Below are 21,780 nucleotides of genomic sequence, written 5' to 3'. Positions count from 1 at the left end.
CTCTCTCCATCCTCCTCCCTCCCCTCCTCTTCCCTTCCCTCCCTCCCTCTCCTCCTCTCTCCCTTCCTTTCCTCCTCCCTCCATCCATCCCTTCCTCCTGCCCTCCTTCTACAATGACCTCCTGCCAAGGAATTTCTGTTGTAGAACTAGTTGATCAGAAACTAAACCTTTTAGAAGCCTGAACCAAAATATGTGTTTTCTCCTTTAAGTTGCACATTTCGCACATCATCCAGTGATGCAAAAGTGACTAGCACAGAGGGAAAGAGGACAGGAGGATGCTGACTTAGAATGGGAGAGTGAGGAGAGCCAGCATCTGTGGAGGGAAATGCTGAGGGCAGAAAGAAAGGGCAGACCTGACCGTAGCGCATTTCACAACCTAACTATATGCATAGTATTTTATGGGAACAATTTTACTACATGCCTTTCAGGAGTAACCAATTTTACGCAACCACCACAGCAGAATCATGCTCTCTTACAATTTTCGAGCAGGAAGGAAGTGAAGAGATATTGTTCAATCACATTGTTTTATAATTGGGGAAACTGATCCCATGAGTCCCGTGAGTCACTTAGGCCCGGAATGGCTGGGAAGGAGCTTTGCCATTCGACCGCATCTCCCTCCGCCCAGCTCCGCTTCCGTGGGTTGGCTGCCCTGCCCTCCCGAAGGAGGCCAAAGTACAAGCATGATGTCAGGCCACTTTTCCTTTTCCCCTCTGCGTTGAATATGAATAGCTCTGCAATTATGTGCAGAAGAAACTTCTGGATGGATCCTAGTTTCCTGGTAGGAAAGTTGGCAATTTACAGTCTGTCTAGGAAAGAATCACAGGTGGTAGTAAGGTGCGGCTTTTGTTCCTGGCTCATATGGTTCTCACCTTGGATCCTCGGCCTTTGTCCCTCCAGCACAACTTTAATTATGCCAGTAATTCTGGCAAGCCTTGTAGAGCTTTACACACCTGCCCCAGGGTCACCGCCACCGAGCTATGCTCTTCCTTTCCTTGTGATAAAGGGCAAACCATTTTGTTATGAAGCAAAGTCTGGGTAGCTGCACTACTGAATGAAATTTTCTTGGCATTCTCCAAAATGAGGACTGGTTTTACCTCATGTGCATCCTTGACCCTGGACTAACCATTCTGCTGGGTAGAAGAGAATAACTCCAGGTAGCAACTTCTACGTTGAACTACATTTTCACATTGGTTAATTTGTATGTGCACTATATCCAGCCTCAAGAAAACTGCATCCGATGAACTGTCCTGGAAACTATAAATTCACTACTAGCAAAGTATCTAAAAAGTTCTATATTTAAGCGAACTATTTGTCTAGTTTTTCTGAAAGAATAAAATTACTCAGAATCCAAGAAATCCAAGACAGCAAATCTTATTTAATGATGAAATGGAAAATTCCATTTAATGAATTACAAGGAAAATTCTGAAGTAAACACAATCTATACACCAAACTGTATCTGAATCCAAGGCCGGTATGCTTATCTGTGTGTGTGTGTGTGTGTGTGTGTGTGTGTGTGTGTGTGTGTACATCATCAGTGATGGTGTAAAAATGTTTTCGATTTTAACGGCTTGGTCTTCTCCAGGCTTTGAGCTGTGCCTCTGCCCTCTCCAGGTGGCACAGAGAAAGTTCTAGAAGTTTTTTTTGGGGGGTGCCTCTATGTGTGCTGTATCATCTGCAGCCATTACTCTGACTCAGTGCTCCTCACAGCCCACACACAGAGTGCAGCACATCACCACGACACTGCCATGCTGACTGCGGCCCCCTCATCAACCGCATCTTGCAGGTTGAGCTGTACGAGTGCCGCTTCCTTTCCTACGACAACACACTATAACCTTTAGCACATTCTGACTAACGAGGGGCAGCATGCAATATCCAAACAGCACAGTGCTGGTATACACGAGACAGGAAACATAATGCTTCATTCTACTTTCTTAAAAACAAAAAGTGAAAACTTAAGCTCTGGAAGACACTGAAACCCAGGCACAAGACAGATGACAGAAATTTATCACATAAGTAATTAGGATTGCTTTTTAATAATCTTAATTTTTCCTTACGCCTGTTCATTCTGAACTCTAGCTCTTACAAATTTGACTCCTCAAAGTTTAGATTCATTCAGATCTAAGAACTCAGATTTATTCAGCTATAAACGTGATTTGCCCTAACCAAGCTACTTAATCTAATCACAGAAGCTGTTTAACTTCATCGTCTGACCTTCTTGCTCTGTATTATTTTCCACATAGAGGAAAGGAAATGGTGTTTTCAAAAACACACACATACATAGAAAGAAAGAAAGAAAGAAAGAAAGAAAGAAAGAAAGAAAGAAAGAAGAAAAGGTTGACCTTAATGACACTACCTAGAACAGTCCGCGAAGTGAGTGGGGCAAGCTGTGTGCCTGGTGCAAGCTGCTCTGTGGCACTTAAGCATTCGTTTAGGAATGTTTTCTAGAAGTCTGACACGTTCCCTCTACAGTCAGTAGCATACTGTTCTATTCTGGGTCCTCACAAACAATGATCGCCAAGATATACTGAATTTATAAAGTCTTAGGGGCCCTACAATGGAACTGTTCAGCTTAGGGAGAAAAAGGTAAGGCAGAATGGTAAAGTGACAGTATTCTGAAAATCATAAAGGTCTGTGAGGTCCTAGTTCTGCTCTTATAGAAAGTGCAAGCTCTAAGGGAAAAACTACAACTAAAGATAAAACTGGAAAGCAGTGGACCTTACAGTAGACCTGTCCCATCTTAGTGGGGTAATCAAGGGGAAAAAAAACATAAAAAAGAAAAACTACACATCACAGCATCAGCATACAACAAAGGAGTCCAATGCTTAAGATGTGTACGTGAAAGAAGACGATCAGAATTATCCAACTAGATGAAGAAAGATGAATTTAAGAAAGCAGGCTCGTCTTGAGATTCCAGAGATCATTACAGCAGTTAGCTCTGCACAAATCAGGGCCACGAGATTCCGCATGCATTTCAGGTTGTTTGAAGCATGTGTTCTTCTGGTTTCTTTTGTTCTGTTTAATCAGAAAATTCTCTAGTCACAAACTCACCTCTCCCTAAAGTACACTTAACTTAAGGAGATATTTAGGAAGGTCTGCAAGAGACACACAACCCAGGAAAAGTTGTGGCTTTGGGTATTAAGCACAGTTCTAAAGGCCCTAGAACAAAAGAGCAGTGTATAAAATACTCAAAGGCCCGCACTGAAAGTCTAAGATTTCTAAGACCCATAATAAGCTGACACTACAAAACAGCTTATTTTTAGTACTTGAAGTTGTTTTGAAAATCCCCACACCACTCAACCTTGATTTTGTTCCTGCCACTTCTTTCCAGTCCCTTGGCAATTACTAATGATCACCAACCAAGATATGCCAAAGCAGAAGAAGGCAGCGGCGATGAGGGTGACACAACCTGGGAAGAGAACAGGCCACCTCTACCCTTCGGACAGAGGAAGAGAAAGGTAAATGGGGAATAGAAAGGTAAGCACACTGGTCAAGGTTGGAGGGAAAACTGCTATCAGCCCCTAGAGAAAAATGAAGAAGTTGGACTCCCAGCATTTATTGTAAACCACTAGCCATTCTCACTTCCCCTGCCAACAGAGATGACTTTTGTTCATGAGGAAAGAACTAGTTTCACAAACATTTATCAGAATAAGAAATAAGGGTGGGGTCCAAGGGGGCCATAACCACGGTAGACTGCTTTTAGACTGTAAGATCCATGTTAGGCTTTTAAAAAATGATTTTTTTTTTCTTTTGAATTTCACCAGACTTGTTTACAATAAAATCAGGACAGCAATTCCTGGTTGTACTGAAATAGTTCAATCTTTCATTCAAGAACACAAAGAGCTAAAGAGAATAGGAGAGATCTGTGTGTGTGTGTGTGTGTGAAATAGTTCAATCTTTCATTCAAGAACACAAAGAGCTAAAGAGAATAGGAGAGATCCGCTTGACCTGAACAGTTAACTTTCGACGTGCAAAAGCTGCCACAATGGCCAACCGAAAGGAGACAAACAGGGACTTTCTTACAATTGTTAATTGCTGCATTCCCATCATTTTCACCGTACAACACAGTAGCATACAGGGAGTACTAAAGTCTACTTGCGAAGCGTCTCCAGCCAAGTGGGTGAGGCAATGGCCTTGTTCAGTCCGAGTCCACTGCTCCTCAAAGCTGGCAGAGTTGCCCTGACTGAACACAGCAGCAGGCTGCAGTTGAAGGGGCGATTCTTCTTCTCTGAGGGGAGGTAGAACCGAGTAATTGCCAGATGTTTGCAATTTTAGCTATAAAAAGATGGCTGCTTCCCATTCCTGACTATGTTGGATCTTTTTTCTTTCTACCCAAGCTATTGTGGTTCACTGAAGTAGGCCAGCTCGCTGATGAGTCATGATTTGAAACTGCCATAATGGAAGCAGAACAAATATGACATTTTACATTCACATATAAGAGTCACACATTAAAATGCACAGGTAATAGCTCTATGCTAAGCAACGGAAAATGTGCGACAGCCCAAAGAATTGCACTTGAAGAAAAGTTAGGATTGGAATTTCTCTCTCCTGAGTGCTTTCTACTTGCAGGGTGAGGGGTATGCACCCCCCAAGCCAGCCTCAATGTGTCCAGCTGTAAAATGGGGAGAAGTGCCCTCGCTGGTCTCTCTCTGCAGACAAAAGCTCCCCTACCCACCCCTCTTTGGTCCTACCTTGAGCACTCACAGCTCAGATGCCTTGTGCAAATAGGTGCTGTGTGAAAAAGGCAAGAAAACAGACACGCATATGTGTAGAAATCCCAGATCATAACTGTGTAAACACGTTGCACACTGCATCATCAGTTCACTGTGTTCTCCAATGCACCTACAGAGCCTGCCCTACTACTATCACCCAATTCTGGATTTTCTCTTCCGATAATGCCTATCAAATATGGCAGCAGGGCCGGGGAGATAGCTCAATGGCATACGCGTCTGCCTGGCAAGCCTAAGATCCCGAGTTCTATCCCCAGCATTGCAAATAAACAAATAAATAAATAAGGCACGAGTAAAATTTTTTTTAAAAAAACTATTTTTCTTCTTTTCTCTTTTATTATTTTTTTTTTAAATTTATTTAAACAGCACCAATCAACCTAACTTGACAAACTAGCCATTAGGCAGGGAGTCTTATCTTAATGAATGACTTGAAGATAGTTGTGAGTATCTGGTCAGGTTATTTTTTTTTCTGTGAAAAAAAAAAAAGTATATGTGGGCTAAGATGAAATACAATGTCAAGAGACCGGCTGCATCTTAAGAATGAATTCCAGAAATGAGGTCCCGTGATAAAACTAGTGACTAAATTCAATTTTGCCATTATGTGGCTTATATCATCCCTTAAAAAAATCTCACTTTATTATCTGATAAATTATTTTAACTAATAAAAATTATTAGCTTATTTTAAATGATGTTCACCTATGCTGTTACTTGTAATTGCAGTTCAGTAATGAAAAGTTACTTCTCAATCCTTTGTATTACCACACTGAAATATTTCAAGTAATGTGGAGCTCTTTCTGAGCAAGACACTATAAAAATTTTTAAATGGATGTAACATGTCACAATTTCAGCAATAATAAACGTAGCAAAAACCAGTTCTAAAATATCAAACAAGAAATGCATTAACATGGTATAAAAAGAACATAAAATAAACATTTTTAAATTGCCACTATGAACTGTATATGCACAGTTATGATTTCTAAAGTTATAGATTGACATGAACTACAGTTTGTGACTCTCTAAAAGAATGATAATATTTTAATTTTATAAATGACAGCAACAGTAAAGTTGGCATCTCCCACTGATTTTGGTATCATTTTGCATTAGCTTAGTATATCACTTAATATTCAAAACAACTCTTCAAAACACAAATACCTCTACTTTAAAGCACAAAAGAACAGAAAGAGCATCAGGTGGCCCTTTAATCTGGGGAGCCCAAGTTCCCACGGAAAAAAGGGTAAAACAAAAACTAGAACACAGGTCACCATTATCAGGGGTCACCATTCTCCCCAGACTTGTCCCTCTTTGCAGCCTTAGATCTTCTTGGACCCAAGGGGACTCCTGCTGTGCCCTAACTCCTCTGACAGATTAACCAGAGTCACTTCTCCGGCAGGCTGTGAGACAGCTTCTGTTGTGAATTACTGGCGCTATTCATAAGTCAAGCTCTGAAGGAAAATATAAACTGCTTGAGGGATGGGATGTGCTTTTGCTTCTTCTGATCTATTATGAAGCCTGACTCAATGAAAATGGCATGAGATGGAACTGAATTATCACCATGAAAGGTCCTGAAGTAAACATAGAGACCGAAATATGAAAAGCAAATCTGTCTACCAGGGACCGTACTGAGGGGGAGTGCCGGATGTTGACTGTCACTTCAAAATCAGATACTGCTAGGTACCCATCACAGAACTTCTAAGTTTCTTTTCTAGCAAGTAAATTTTCATAGAGGAAGCACTAATAAAACTCCAGTCTTGGTAACATATAAGAACAGATCATTAACAAAAATATTGGCAAACTGAAATGTCATCTTAATGTCAATAAAACTATTAGGGATAAACTTACAAAGTTTCGCAAGATGACATAATTTAGTTGAACTAATGGGGATTTCAAGTGGTTATTCTCAGAGGATTTTCTGGAATAATGTCCCCATGGAAATGACTTTTTGAGATTAGGACTGCTGTAGCAGAGTAGGGTTGAGATCAACCAGTTAAAAAACTAAACAGAATGTGTCAGTCACGGAGACCCACAGCACATGCGCAGAACACAGGTGCCACCAGGACTCTGCAGCCCTGGAGCACTGTAAGCAGGGCCAATCAGAAAAGTGCTCTTATCAGTTCTTCGCTTATACCTGGCACAACACCAAACGGATCTTCCATAGGACAATTTAAATCTCACACCAAGCCCACTGAGGCTGTGATTGGACAAAGGTCCCAATGCTTAATTTGCATGAGGAGAAAGTCAGCGCAGAAATTGCAGATACAAGATCATTTTGCCCTATCACGGCGGTCACTGAAGTGCACTCACTGGGAGAACTCTGACTCTGTAGTGTATTTCTTTCCCATCAGCATACATGTACATCCCTAGTACTTTTTCTGTGTATTGTTTCAAATTCTTTATTCAAGAAACTAAGGACCTTGGGAAAAGACCCAGGGCTATTCATCCAGTAACACTGTGGCTTTTTAGACTTTCATACATCAGACATACCTAGGTGATGCTGGTAAATTTTCAAACAGCTCCGAATAATTACTGAGGGAACCAAGAGTGAGAAATATGCTCTTTAGTTGATTGATTGATTGACTGATTGATTGACAGATAAATAGACAGACAGACAGACCGATAGATAAAGATATTCTCAATGGAATGCTGAGAAAAAGCCAAAGACCTGGAGGCAAAGGCTCAAGATTCCCTACCTCTTCCAGATTATGTACATTATATTCTGCAGATTGAGGGTGAATGTCTTTTACAGCATGGCTGAAAAGGTCAGGTAAAGAGTTAAGCAAAACAGACTTCAGACACAACACAGACTAACGAAACAATAAATTTTCTTTGTATTTTTAAGACATGGACTCAACACAGAAACTGTTTCGGTAATGGTACAAACCCAGGATTAGGGGCTCGAGACATGGCTCAGTGGTAGAATAGTTACGTACTATGTAAGAGGTCATGGGACTGCTTCCTGACACCACAAAAAACAAACAACATTTAAAAAGTATGATTATTAAACAGTGATTATTCTATAGCACCAAAACTTAAGAGAAAATGTTACAGTTTTTAGGGCTTCCATGTAGATTAGCTTCACCACAAGTCCTCTGAATCTCAGGTATCTATTTGCTTCTAGGAACCATACTAAAGTAGGAACTATAATAAAGTAACAGGACACTGTGATGATTGAAGCCAGTGTGTGAGAAAGCAACCTGAAATTTAATTCACATGCAGGGGTGTGCACATACCTATTTAAAGTTGCAACTGGCAATGACTATTTCGTAATAAAGTCCTTAATTTGTTGCTTCCTGGTGTCTCAAGAACACCTCAAAGTGTGCATAAGTGAAAAAGCAAACAGAAGGGAAAACATTTAAGGTGGCCGCCATCTCACATACTCTAGGGTGTGTGTTTGACACAGGAGAAAAGAAGCTGCCTTGAAATATACATGGAAGCATTCAGAGAATTATTTGGGTCTCCCCTCTTCTCTTCCTTCGCATCTCTGCGTATGGAAACATTTCACTTTGAAGCTGCAGAGGCACCTGGGGACAGAGGGCCAGGACCACACGCCAGGTGCTTCCTGCCCATGCAGCGAGATCCGTCTTCCCTGATTTCTGCACCTATCTTCTCTCACGACCAAACTTCCTGAGCTACCCAAAGGTGTCAAAGCAAACCAGCCTACGTGCCTCTAACGCAGTCACCCTGCTCGCCTGCAAAGCTACCCTTGGAGTCCACATGCAGCTCCCCAAAACACAAAGGCCATGTGGGCACCACACACTGCTTCTGTCTGTCACGTGCATTGCTTGATGGGCCATCAGGCCACTTCCCTTTCTTGCCTGCTGAACAACAAACTCGCTCTCTAAGGCTCAAATCAGACATCTCCTCCTCTGTGTAGCTTTGCCCAGTTCCTCCCATAGAATGTTTTGCAAATTCTCTGTGACACAGAAGTTACACAGCCCAACCCAGTGGGTGTTACACATCCACCCTGATGAGTGGACTACAGATTATGTTTGAAGACAGGAACACACAGAGCCATACAAGGACCGAATGAGGAGGACAGGGCAGAGGGCTGAACTTTAGGATGCAGCACCACGTCCCGGGCTTTGCACTCTCACCTCGAGGTGCTCTGCTCGGCACCCCGGACTCCACATGAAGTACCGAGAAGGAACAATGATGACAGTGCAACACGTGAAATTCTTTGACAGATCCAGAGGGCGATGATTGTTCCAGGGCATAGTTTTCTTTATATCATATATTTGCCCAAAGATTCAGGGATCTGATTTATTTTACAATATTCATAATGAATCCATTTATAGGGATTCGCATAGGCCTGTGGTGACCCAAATCGGCTGAAAATTCAGACATGGCTTTCTGAAGAGACACTACAAAAAGTGCTGGATAGTGCAAAAAGCTGGGCATCCACTGGAAAGAATCCAACTTGGGTTATTGTTTTAATTCTTGCTTCTTGTGTTGTGAAGATTACAAATAAATATTCTGGGGTGGCAGCATATGGAAAAAAAACTGGTGTCAAAGTTGGAAGGACAGGACCTGCAAAAGGCAGAGCACTCAAGCCATCTGACTGTCCCTAAGGTTCTTTGATTCTTTTCGAGACAGGGCTTTGCTATGCAGTGCAGGCCGATGTTGAACTCACCTTTAGCACAGGCTGGCCTCCAACTCACAGGCATCCTCCTGCCTCAGACTCCTGAGTGCGAGGGATTACAAGCATGCGACACTCCCCTAAGATTTGGGGGAACTGTTTTTCGGAAGACCGACCAGGTTTGAGAGGCACTAACTTAAAGCCTTTATTATAGCAGTGATCTTAAAGATGAGAGGGTAATTCCTGCTACCTGTAAGACAGAACTTAAACTTCCTGTGTGCTCAAGGAATGTATTTAATATTTTAATATATACCACAAACATACACTGATAGAAATAAAAGAAATCTGTGTTTCCTTATCTTATAATTACTAAACTTCTATTCTGAAACACAGACTCAATGAAAGTTCCAAAAATAGGGTGACCAAGTTTAATAGCAGCACAGCGGAGAACAGCTAAGGCTTGGAGGGTGTCTGCAGGGCCATCAGGAGAGGAATAAGACAATGTGATATTCATATACAATGCAGCCCCAGTAGGCCAGAAAGAAGGATAAATTTGAGTCGTTTGTAGGGAAATAGATGCAGGTCAAGAATGTAAGGTTAAGAGCTGGCTTGATAGCTCAGCGGATTAAAGCGCCTGCTTAGCAGAGCGAAGCAGCAGCCCGAAGTTTGATCCCCGACATGCTGCGCTAGCCCCGCCCCTGGGGAGCACTGAAATGGTGATTGAGAGTGGTCATCCTGGCATGCACCTGTAATCTCAGCGCTTGGGAGGATGAAAACAGGAAAACCACTACGAGTCTGATCTGCGTGGTGAGACCCTGTAGACCCTGTCCTAAATACATTTAAAAAAAAAAAAAGAATGTAAGGTTAAGCGAAATAAATCAGCCACACAAGCTAAAACAATATATGGTCTCTCTTACATGAGAAATCCAAAGTACATATAAGTTAAAGGGCAAAATATAAGATAGACAATAGAAGAAACAAAAGGAAGGAGAGAGGGAAAAAGGGAAGTGAAGGGAAGGGGCCAGAAGCAGAGCCAGGATGTGTTAAGTACGTGTACCGACTTCTCAGGAGACAGAGGACAGACAGCTATAGACAAAAGGGTTTCAATAAAAATAGAATTTCACACACACTTTACCCAGGTTTTTTTAAAGGTGATATCCTATATATCTAAAATGCATTATCTGGGGCCGGGGAGATGGCTCAGTGGAATAAGTGCTTCCCTGGCAAGCGCAAGGGCCTGAGTTCAATCCCCAGTTCCGCAAATAAATAAATAAATAAATAAGTAAAATAAAATGCATTATCAAACCCTAAAAACTGACATTGTTGCATTATTACCTAAACTTCCCAGTGTTTATACCATTTTTAAACTGCATTTATCTACGTGTGTGTGTGTGTGTGTGTGTGTGTGTCTATACAATTCTATCACACTAATTAATATGACCACTTCCCCAGTTGAGATACAAAACTATTCTACTGCCACAGAAAGGCTCCTATTGCTGTCCCTGGATATGAGCAGGCACTCGAGACCCCTCATATCCTGCTCATATCACCTTTAGCACAGGCTGGCCTCCAACTCACAGGCATCCTCCTGCCTCAGACTCCTGAGTGCGAGGGATTACAAGCATGCGACACTCCCCTAAGATTTGGGGGAACTGTTTTTCGGAAGACCGACCAGGTTTGAGAGGCACTAACTTAAAGCCTTTATTATATAGCCTTTAATATAATTTATTTATTATATTATCCCTGGATATGAGCAGGCACTCTGACTTTGACTGACCACATCTAGCCTCCATGTCCAGTCCTGTCATCTCAAGAATGTCTTGGAAATGGAATTAGACAACACAGAAACCATTTGGGATTGGCTTTTTCCATTAAGTAGAACAATTTCCAGGTCTGTCCAGATTATTGCATGTATCAATAATTTAAAAAATTATTTAAAAATCTCTTTTTTTTTTAACCTTCTGAATAGTATTAGTCCATTCTATAGACATATCACCAGACTTTGCTTAGACATTTGCCCACCAAAAGACATTTGGGCTTTTCTCCAATGTTGGGTTAGTACAGAAACATAGTTGCTATAAATATTTATGTGCAGGTTTTTGAGGGAACATAACCTTTCATTTCTCTGGGTTAAATGCCAAAGGGCACAAGTGCTGAGTCACATAGGTATTGCATGTTTACTTCTATAAAAACCATCAATGTGTTTTCCAGAGTGTTGATGAAACTGCATACATTCTGCTTGCAAAGCGAGGAATCACCTCTCTTACCTCCCCAAGAGCGGACTACACAATCTTTTATTTTAACAGTTCTAATAGCTGTGTGGTAATGCATCCCAATGGTTCTCTAGATTTTATATGCAAAAGAAGAAATTAAGCTCTGCTCAGATCTAACCTATGAAGTGGGAAACAGTATTATACATTCATACATTTTAAAATAAAGAGCATCTCACCACACAAAGCAACATTAACCACTGTTTTTGAAGCTATCTAAGGATTATCAAGCCACCAATTTATTAAGAATGCCATAGTTAATGACACTGATGGATTAGAAAATACATGAGCTTTTTGTTAATAATTACATGAACATCTCCTTGTTCTTAAAACATGAAATCCACTCCATTTAGGTGTACTCTATCAGTATAGCTTACCAACATGTTACTGACTCCGTGTCTGACACGTAACTGTGGCGATCCTTGCGGGGAATCCACTCCATGGAAATACAGCTCAGCCTTACGGCTTTCTGCTCTACAGAACCATCCACCTGAACCGTCTGAGTCTAAAGCTGCAATAAAAGTCTGTGCCTGCCTTCAACACTCCGCAGCTATTGTGTACAACATCCCTACCAGCGTTCTTGCACCTCCTAGAAATGTATTATCATTACCTTCATTAATGAAATGAAGCATTGTGTAAGTGATTTTTTTGTTAAGAGTAAACCCATCTGGCTATAGAATTTTTATAATACTGAGGAACTGTGATCCTTATCACTATGACTAGAAGATAATTATATTTATCAAGGTTTATGGAATCTAATATATATGCTATTATTATATATTATATTAGCATATATTTTTGGAATTGAAATAATGTTTCATGCTTTTGGAAAAAATATATATATACATACAGTCTTTTTGAGACAAGGTCGCAGGTGGCCTTGAGCTCACTTTATAGCCCAGGCTGGTCTCAAACTCTCTAGAATCCTCCTGCCTTGGCCACATGAGTGCTGGGATTACAGGCATGTGCCGCCATGCCCAGCAATAAGTCAGGTTTATTATAAAAAGAAAATGCATTCCAGGACAGTAAAGATTAGTCTATTTTTTTTTCCTTTTTTTCTGCTAACTGCAATTACTTTGGCCTTGCAGGAATCTATGGTACAAAATGTGTTTCACATAAATGACTGCTGGATAAGTATTAAATAGTAACTCTGGAGGGTTGTAAGGTATTTTGCATTTTAAAACATTTTACCCTTATCATTATATTAGATTCTCAAAATAATCATGAACATAATCAATATCACCAGCTGACTTTACCAATAAAGCAGCCTGTGGAGTAGAAAGCTATGATGTCCAAGGTCAGCTGGTGAAGCTGAGGCCAGAATGCAAGTTCATGGCCCAGCCAGCCAGCGCCACGCCACACAGCTGGTGTGGGCTAATAAAGCCTACCTGTTGGTAAGAACCGATTTTACCAAGTAGTACAAGTGTTTTGTTTTTGTTTTTGTTTTTGTTTTCCATGCAAGAAGATGCAATGTAAAGATCAAATTAATAAGAGTTAATATTTGATCTTCTAATGAATGAACAGCTTGCTCTATTTTCCCTGAGGACCTGAAAATTTAAAGTCATCCACTGCCCTCTACATCAACAGACAAAGCTCAAGTGTTTGCCCTGATCCAGAGAAGGGGCGTGCCAGTCAAACGGGAGCCTCTTGAGAGTCCTGGATGCGTCAGGGCATTTGTGACCACCCTTACGGCACACTATGCATAATGATGACAAGCATCTCAAACACTGCAACTGCTCCTCCGGTAATTGCTGTCAATGCAACAGGCCTGTCAGGGTCACCAAAGGGTGTTTCCCACTTACACCTCTAAATCTACAGGCAAGGAAACAAAGAACTCAGGGTGCCAAAGACAAGAGAACACATCATGCATGTAAATATTTATTTATTCATTTATTTATAATTTTCCTGAGAGGGTCTTGCTATGTAGCTAAGTCTGGCCTTGAACTCACAGCAGGCCTATTGCCTTAGCCTCCCATTTAGATATCACTGTCTTCTACCCAATGACTCTAAGTTTAAAAAAGTAAAAGGTGTGCACAGCTGAAGGGTAGATGCAGCACCAAACTGGCTGCTACGTTCAAAACAGAAATGGTGAGCACAACACATTTTCATGAGTCTCTAAATGGACTGGCATGAGTAGCCTTTCACCATCCTCAATTATTGCTTCTCTACTGCCAAAGCAGATATGCTCTATGCATGGCTCCAGAGCACAGAGTTTAATGACCTACCAAGTATCAACCACCTGGGACTCATCAATCCTAAGAAACAAGGCACAAACTTAGCTCTCACATAGACAATGGTGGCAGAGTGGAATGAACTCATCTAGGAGCATAAGGCCCTGCGTGTGTAGTTCAGCAGGAAACTCCTAACAACCTAAGGAAAGCCTCTCTCTGTGTCTCCAACTGTCTTCACATCTGACAAAGCAAAGAACTACATGCCAAATTGTTTGCTAGTTCTATGACTCCAAGACTTCAGTATGAGCTCATAAAAAAAAAAAAAAAGGCACTCGAAAGAAAGAAAGCAAGAAGGAAATAAATTTAGCTACTACTTCCATCATGGGAGAGCCAGTTGTTAAGTTGTTCTGGCATTTTGTTATAGGTACTATGACAATTGCATATCACCACTGATGTATCCCTCCATAGAATAGATTAATGACCTCAGAGAACAAGAAAACACTGAATGATCTAATAAAATCAGTTCCATCTTAGGATTCCTCTTGTAATAAAATTCAAATTCATGTCACCCGCCCTGAGCTATCCTCAACAGCAACAGAAGCAAAATTGAAAAACAGAAGCCTTATCTCTATATGTTAGAAATATACAAGGTAATGTATTGAGTAGCTGGTGAAAACTGTCAAAATTTTGGAATTAATTTCAAATAAAATCATACAATACTAAAATAGTGTAGTTATACAATTCATGAGGATGTAGAGCCCAACCTCAAAAAAATATAATCCTTTAAAATCAGTAAGAGTTCCAGATATGAAAGTCCATATTGCTGCATGGAACTTCAATAAAGTCTTTCACTTCAGGTATTCTATCATTCAATAAAATGGCAATACCATCTGTTCTATCTACCCCAGAGAGCTGCAGTAAAAATTCTCTCCTGAAAATTAAGACAATGAAATGTAACTGCTAGCTAAATATAAGGGTTTGAACCAATATAAAGAATTTCTACCACAAAAGATCATCTTGAATTGGTACTCTTTGGATTCACTCTTTTTAAAAATCCAGACTAAAAATATTTTTTTCCAAAGGAATTTCAGAGATTGAAAAAAGGCAGTGCTAGAGCACAAGAAAACATCAACTTTACAGACTTCAGGACTTTACAAATTATTCGGTACGAGTAGTGATTGCAAAGATGTATATAAATAACACTACCAAATTTTCACTCATAGAAATATTAAAAGAGAGAGAAAAGGGGGAGAAGAGAAAGGGAGAAGAGAGAAGGGAAGGATGGAAAAGGAGAGGGAGAGGGAGAGAGAGTGAGAAAGACAGTGAGACAGAATGAGATGGATCAAGATTCTAATTCCTAAAGTATAATAAAAGGATAATTTTAAAGCTTTCTAAAGAAAGCAATAAATCAGTACAGTAGGAGAGCTCAAATATTCTGCTATCTACCAAGAAGAGACAAAGTCACTTTTCCATGCTCCCAAAGCTTAAGGCTTAATTTTATTTAGTGGTTGTTGTTTCTTTGTTGCTGTTGATTCATACTGGAGGCAGAGAGGAGGACCTAGATTTCAGGGTAAACAATTTTAGGCAGCAGTACTTTCAAGGCCAGAAGAAAACTGCATTATCTTGTTTTCCTCATCAGTGAAATGGTGTTGGGAAGAATCATAAAAACTTATGAAAAGAACTTGACAAAAAGGAAAAGGATGAGTGAACACTGAATTATCTACCATAAAATAATCTCTAAGGTCAAAGATAGCTAAAGAAACCCAAATCTTTATAAAATCAATAAAAAGTAGAACACTAAGAGTAAAATAAAAATGATCTACAATATAAAGAGGTACTAAGTGGGAGCTACTGAGAGTATTCCTCACTTTTCAGTGGGAAGAAACCTTTGAGAAAAAGGTTATTAGCACAATTCCTTATTAAAGAAAACTGTAACATATGGGTAGCATAGAAATATAAGCTGATGGGGAAAACATGTGAATACTTCTCTACTTTCAGTCTGAACTTAAAATAAAAAAGCAAACCCCCAAGATTACAGTCAGGAAGCCAAGGTGGAAATGGGATTGGTATGCTCAAGGCAGCAGTGGTTAAACAACTCCTGGGCTGAAATGCTCCAAGAACAGGTAAAGGAAGCCAGACGTAATTCAGATATACAGGTTGAAGCTGCAAGATGCATAGAGATACCATCCACAGTTCAGAAAAGTTACTGGCCACAAAATCACAGATAAAGTCATCACTTCTGCCTGAGTTTCTATTTCTTTATGGAAAAGTAAAGCATACAGGGATCCTTTACGGAAACACAATAGTTCAATACTGAGAAAGCACAGAGCTTGGCATGTTTAGTGCTACGTGTTAGCCTGGATCACTGTACTGCTGATTTCTGCTGGTCTAATGAAAGGAGCAGTTAATGCTTAATTGTTTTTCCTCCCCCCTTTTGAATTTTTTTTATAATTTTTGACCAATTTTGCATACTTATACTGAACCATTAATCTTTAGGCAACAATAGGCATCAATATGTAATACAACAACCATTGTTGAATTTCTGTAGTTTTGTTTAGTGAAATTCTATATCATTTCTAATATTGACTTTCTTCAACCATGTTTTAAATTCTCTTTATAGGAAAAAAAAAAAAAAAACTAGAGGTACAGAACAAGAGCAGGGACAAAAACAGAACATAAACAAAGAGGGACTGGATCTCTTTTCATTGCCCCTACTTTTTTCACTTTCCAAAGTTCAACATTCTTCTTTGTGTTTTGCTTTTAGTTAGGACTTCATGAGCTAGAATGGAGTGCTGACATCACTTAGGCAAAATATGGAACATCTTCAACCAAAAGGTCTGGTGTCACTTGCACTGCCCATGTGGCATGCCGCAGAAGAAAGCAGTATGTCCCTCCACGTGTCTGCAAATGCTCAGTTCATGGGCAATTTCGAACTCCACTTGATGAAAACTCAACTTGCTACTAAAACCCCTGAGACTAAGGCTCACTTAGAATTATCTATGAGCTTCAACAGCTGCATAGTGCACAGAGACCTTCAGGCTACTTCATCCTACACCAACCTAAGGAAGAAAAACCAGTCAGGGAAAGTGAAACACATTCCAGCGACCTTATTAGCTTCCCCTGCACAGGTTTCCCCTTGGTCTGTTCCTTGCTGGCATTTTGGAACATGTGTCTGGTGGCAAGAGGGAGGAGCCATTAGGCAGTAGCTTTGTCACCTAGAGAGAAGCTATAGGATAAGGAGGAAAGATCCCAAGCTAGGCATAAATTACCAATTTATGCTCTAATCCTAGTTATAACAGTATCACCACATCCCTATTATCGGTAAGGTCTTCATTTTTGTATTTATAAAAGAGTTTGATCAGAAAGTTTACTTGAGGCTCATTAACACCGCCCCATCTGCAAACTTGTGAGCTTCCATTGTTCCAGCACAAAACTGCACTGATTAATCTCCTGTACTGTGCTGAACGCTCCTACTCTAGGTGCCTGACTCGGAAACACTAGCACTTACCCTCAGCTCCAGGTTGCTTATAGGGGTTGTACTTGGGCTTTGGAGCAACTACTGGTGCAAACTTCTTGGGTGGCTGCTGCGTAGACACGGAAATACTGGGAGTCCCAAAAGAATGAGTGGTCTCCATGCGCGCAGGAACGTGGCCAAGGGGCTCTCCAGTGCTCTTGGGTGGCAGCCAAGTAGGATGAGACATTGTTGAAATCTGTAATGAGAAAGAAGTAAAGGCTGTTTGTATAGAAGCCATAAAATGAAGGTGACATCTCACGTCATGTTATTTCATCTTAATCCACACTTCATGGATCTTTCGAAAGATGCATCACAAGAATGAAGGCAGACATAGGAAGGATAAAAGAATGCAGACGGGAGAAAGGAGAGAAGCAGGATGATCAGAACACGGAGGGGAAAGAAGAGAAAAGTATTTAGAAGGTGGAGGAAGAGGGGAAGAAACAGAGGTGGAGGAAGGTAGCCATTCATATTTGAATGGTCATTTTAATAAGGTCACCCCACTCCTTCAAAAGTAAGACTTAGAAAAGCTGTCCTCCTCAATTTCCAGAGCTTTTGCAACAACCACTGGGACAATATTAACTTCCAATAATTACCTTTCCAGTGATAGGCACTGTTGCCCAAGTAGATAGGAATCAGAAATATAGGGGGCCAGGGAGATGGCTCAGTGGAATAAGCGCTTCCCTGGCAAGCGCAAGGGCCTGAGTTCGATCCCCAGTTCCACAAAAAAAAAAAAAAAAAAAAAAAAAAAAGAAATACTTCTTCACCTGCAAAAGTTTCTGTGTAGGAAGATTTAGGGAAGGCTTCAATTTTATCAATAGTCTGTAAAATAATTACTACACTCATTAAAAGGTGACACCTAAATGACCTGATAAGTCACCTAAGTGAGATTTAAAACAAGTACTGCTGGGATGAAGGAAAAGATAACTGCTCGCGGGCAGTGGAACCAGGACTCTGCTGACAGGTGTCTTCAGCCTGGGGCTGCAGCGCGGAATAGAAGGAAAGCGCTCCTGCACAAGGGTCCTCAAGCCATGGGGCAGGAATTGCACAGCGCCGACATCTTGTGTGGCTTCAGGGGCAAGAAGGGAAAGTAGCGAAGGAAATGCGATGTGTGGGACCGAAGTGAAGCCGAAGTGAAACCACCATGCAATGCAAGTGGGCCGGGGGGCTTTCTGCGGACGACAGGAAACACATCCCAACCATGACACTCTAACATGACCTTTTGCAAATCAAAAGGGACCAAGGAAAAGAGGGAGGCAAGAGGGAAGAGAAAAGAAGATGAGAACAATTAAGATGTGTTCTGTACCTGTACCAACTCCCTACGCTGACTGCAATCATTATGTACTACGAACACACACTAATTAAAATGAAACAAAATAAGAGGCACTCTGTGAGTGCACCTCTGCTCGCTCCCAAGAGGCACCTGGAAATGGGAGGAGGAGACACTGGGTGCCACAATGCCTGCAATCAAGCGCGGCACAGGACTATCCACCATCCTTAATGCACGGGTCAGCCCTGGCCCACAAAAGCCCACACCGCCATCATCACCATCTACTGAGCTGACAGCATCCTGGAGTTTTTTGCTTTGGGCAGCCTGGATGTTGTTCTGATCTGTGAACAGGCATCGTGTGAAAAGAGGAAAAGGATGTCTCCTTGTAAGAGAAGCCAATCACTCCTCCGGGCGGCCTTCCTGCTGGGGCAGGGCACAGACTGCCGATGAGGACGGCTCTCCAAGCCTGATTGCAAGAGCTCTCCACAGAGAGGCCCGGAAGGTGCCTGCACCACTCCCAGCCCCAAATCCAACCAGTAATTTATTAATTGAGCTGAATTAATTAAGAGGGCTACATGATTACCTCCAGATGTCTGTAAAGACAAAGAACACAGGAAGTGTGGAGAAAATTAAGGCCTCAGCACATGGCACAGCCATAGAGAGAGAGGCGGAGAGATGAAGAGGGTTGGGACACAGCGCCATCCACGAATTAACACCGGTCCACATCAAGGAAGAGCAGCATGACCTTGAACTCTCCATTGCCTCAGAACCCCCACTCTTTCAAAAGTAAGACTCAGAAAAAGCCTGTCTTTCTCAGCCCCCAGAGCTTTCACAACAACCGCTGAGAAAAATATGAAAGGCCTTTAAGTCCTGGGTAAACTGAGTAGAAAGGAATCCTCCACTCCTAAGAAACCACTGAGAATTGCATCACCATCTGACACAGAGCAAAAGAAAAGGAGCTGTGGATTTCTCTACACAAGAGGATAACAAGAAACTGGGAAGGAGGACACACTCATGGAGGCAAGGGACGTCCGTGAATTCTCTCTCTGATTATAGCACGCTTCTTTCCTTTTTCTTCTGCTTTTATATGTAAATGACATGTATATGTGTATACTTACTTACAAAATGGAGGTAGCTTTCAAAGACCAGGACCATATTTCACACATTCCTGAGCTACCACTAAAGTACAGCACAGAAACAATGAGGCGAAATGGTCAATACTTAATCTCCTTTATTTGTAGTTAGTGAATCTGCAATGACCACTGAGAAAATATGAAAGCCCTTTACTCTATAGTCCTAGGCAAACTGAGTGGGAAAGAACCCTTCTCTTCTCGTAAGAAATCACTGTAAAATGTAAATTTTTTTTACATTTGCAAAAAAATACTGTGTACCAACCAACCCTCCCACTCAGGGTTAAGTTGTACCAATTTTGTTTGGATTTTTAATTGAGTTTTGGTCTTCTACCAAATGGGGATCAAAGCTATTTTTTTCTCTCTCAACTTGACTAATATGAATACAAATGGGGGAAAAATGGAAAAAGGCTCAAAAGTTTTAGTACTCTCTAATATAACATTATATATATAATACATTATATATAATACATTTTTTAAATGAGTTAGGCTGTCCTTGCGACTTTTTGGTAAGTTTAAGGATATTCTAAAAGTGAAAGTTTTAAAACTGTGTTAATACCAAATGCAGTGGTCTCTCTAAAAGATGCATCCATTCAGAGCAGTCCTCAGTTACCTAATGCTCACCACATACTGGCTTTTGTATAGATACAAAGGCATAGACAACTTCGAGGAGAGTGTTAAAAAATTAAAATTTAATCACCAAATGCAAAGCCTTGACTCAAGTGACTCAGTTTTCCCCAGCATGAGAGGCCCCCTGAGGTCTTCTGCTCATGAAAAAGCAGCACCAGTTTCTGCGCGGGCCACGATGCTTCATGGCAGCTTCCTAAGCGCACTGTCTAGGCGCTCTTCCTCATGTCCTCGGAGCCCTAGGGAGGCCCTTCATGGGATCTATAATGAATGCGCATGAATCTGAAACCCTGCTTGTGCTATGCCCACTTTTGTGACATTTTCTTCTCTTTACTTTCTTCCAAGTTCTCTGTACTTATATTGTCTCACCCCAAATGGACCCAAATCTACGAATCCTTCCATAACGCCAATTCTTCTTCTAGGCTCTTTCATTAATATATATATATATATTTTTTTTTGCATACTTACAACAGTCTGACAGGAAGCCATTTTTTCACCTGTATACCTGGAACCTCGGAAGTTGTCTCACTAAGCCAACAAACTGCCTGGCCAAGATCCTTAGAAAAATTTCTTATGCAAGACAGGGTTAATGAATAAATGAATCTCTGTCTCTGTCTCTGTCTCTGTGTGTCTCTGTCTCTCTCCCTCCCTCTCTCTCTCTCTCCTCCCTCCCTCCCCCCCACAGACCTCTCTCCTGTTCTAGCTTCTACTAATACAATCATTTCGTGTTCATCTTTCTTAATTCAGTGATATAACGATGCTGACTGATTTTCAGATGCTGAACCGTCTTTGCATTCCTAGAACAAATCCTATGAGTCACAGTTGTGTTTTGTAGATATTCTGATGAATTACCTCTGTGGGGCTTTTTTTCAGAATTTTTGTGCATCTAATCACAAAATCATGCTATGCTACTTTTACTTGTACTTATTTTGCTTATTATTGGGTTTTAATATGATAGTTCTGCAAACTATTCATTTCAGTTTAATAATTACCTTGGAATTATCTGATCTTTAAAAGTGAAGCAGATTTCAATAAAAAGTCAATTTGATATGGTAACTTTTTTAAATAACTGATACCATACAAATTCTATAATAATGTTAGCAGCTTTCTATTCCTGCTCAGGTGATTTTTCAGCAATTATATGTAGTAGGAAAGTGATCTGATTCCATTAGGTTTTATCTCTACTCCCTTTCAACCAAAGTACCTCTTGATTAAAAACAATTTCTTATTTACTATGCACCATTAAGATCCTGAGAATTCCTTCCAACTAGTCCTTAAAGACCTCAGCCACACACTCCATTCTTTAGGGCAATGTGTTCTGTCCCTACACGTCAGCAGCACCTGGTACCTTCTTGCTACATGTTCATCACATGTGATTCTGCCAAGCTATATATGCACCCTACAGAGTAAACTTTGGAATCTTAAGAGAGCAGACATGCATATCACTGTGTAATCCTGGAGTCTATATAGTGATAGGCACTATATGTTTAATATTTTTTTT

General features: G+C 40.8%; 1 protein-coding gene across 7 annotated transcripts in view; it reads right to left on the bottom strand.

Moving 5' to 3' along the window:
• The window catches only part of Lpp (LIM domain containing preferred translocation partner in lipoma), a 658,136-nt gene that overhangs the window by 412,603 nt on the left and 223,753 nt on the right, over nucleotides 1-21,780 (bottom strand). For all 7 annotated transcript variants that reach the window (XM_023700939.1, XM_023700942.1, XM_023700943.1 and 4 more), the window contains one exon: nucleotides 17,250-17,451. In XM_023700939.1, coding sequence (XP_023556707.1) covers nucleotides 17,250-17,442 — 193 coding nt within the window. In that variant the 5' untranslated portion in view covers nucleotides 17,443-17,451. The remainder of the gene's footprint in view (nucleotides 1-17,249; nucleotides 17,452-21,780) is intronic.

Source organism: Octodon degus, unplaced genomic scaffold (genome assembly GCF_000260255.1).
Source record: "Octodon degus isolate 3935 unplaced genomic scaffold, OctDeg1.0 scaffold00128, whole genome shotgun sequence".
Lineage (NCBI taxonomy): Eukaryota > Metazoa > Chordata > Mammalia > Rodentia > Octodontidae > Octodon > Octodon degus.
The sequence above is the reverse complement of the archived record's forward strand: the minus strand, read 5'-3'. Positions and strand labels throughout refer to the sequence as shown.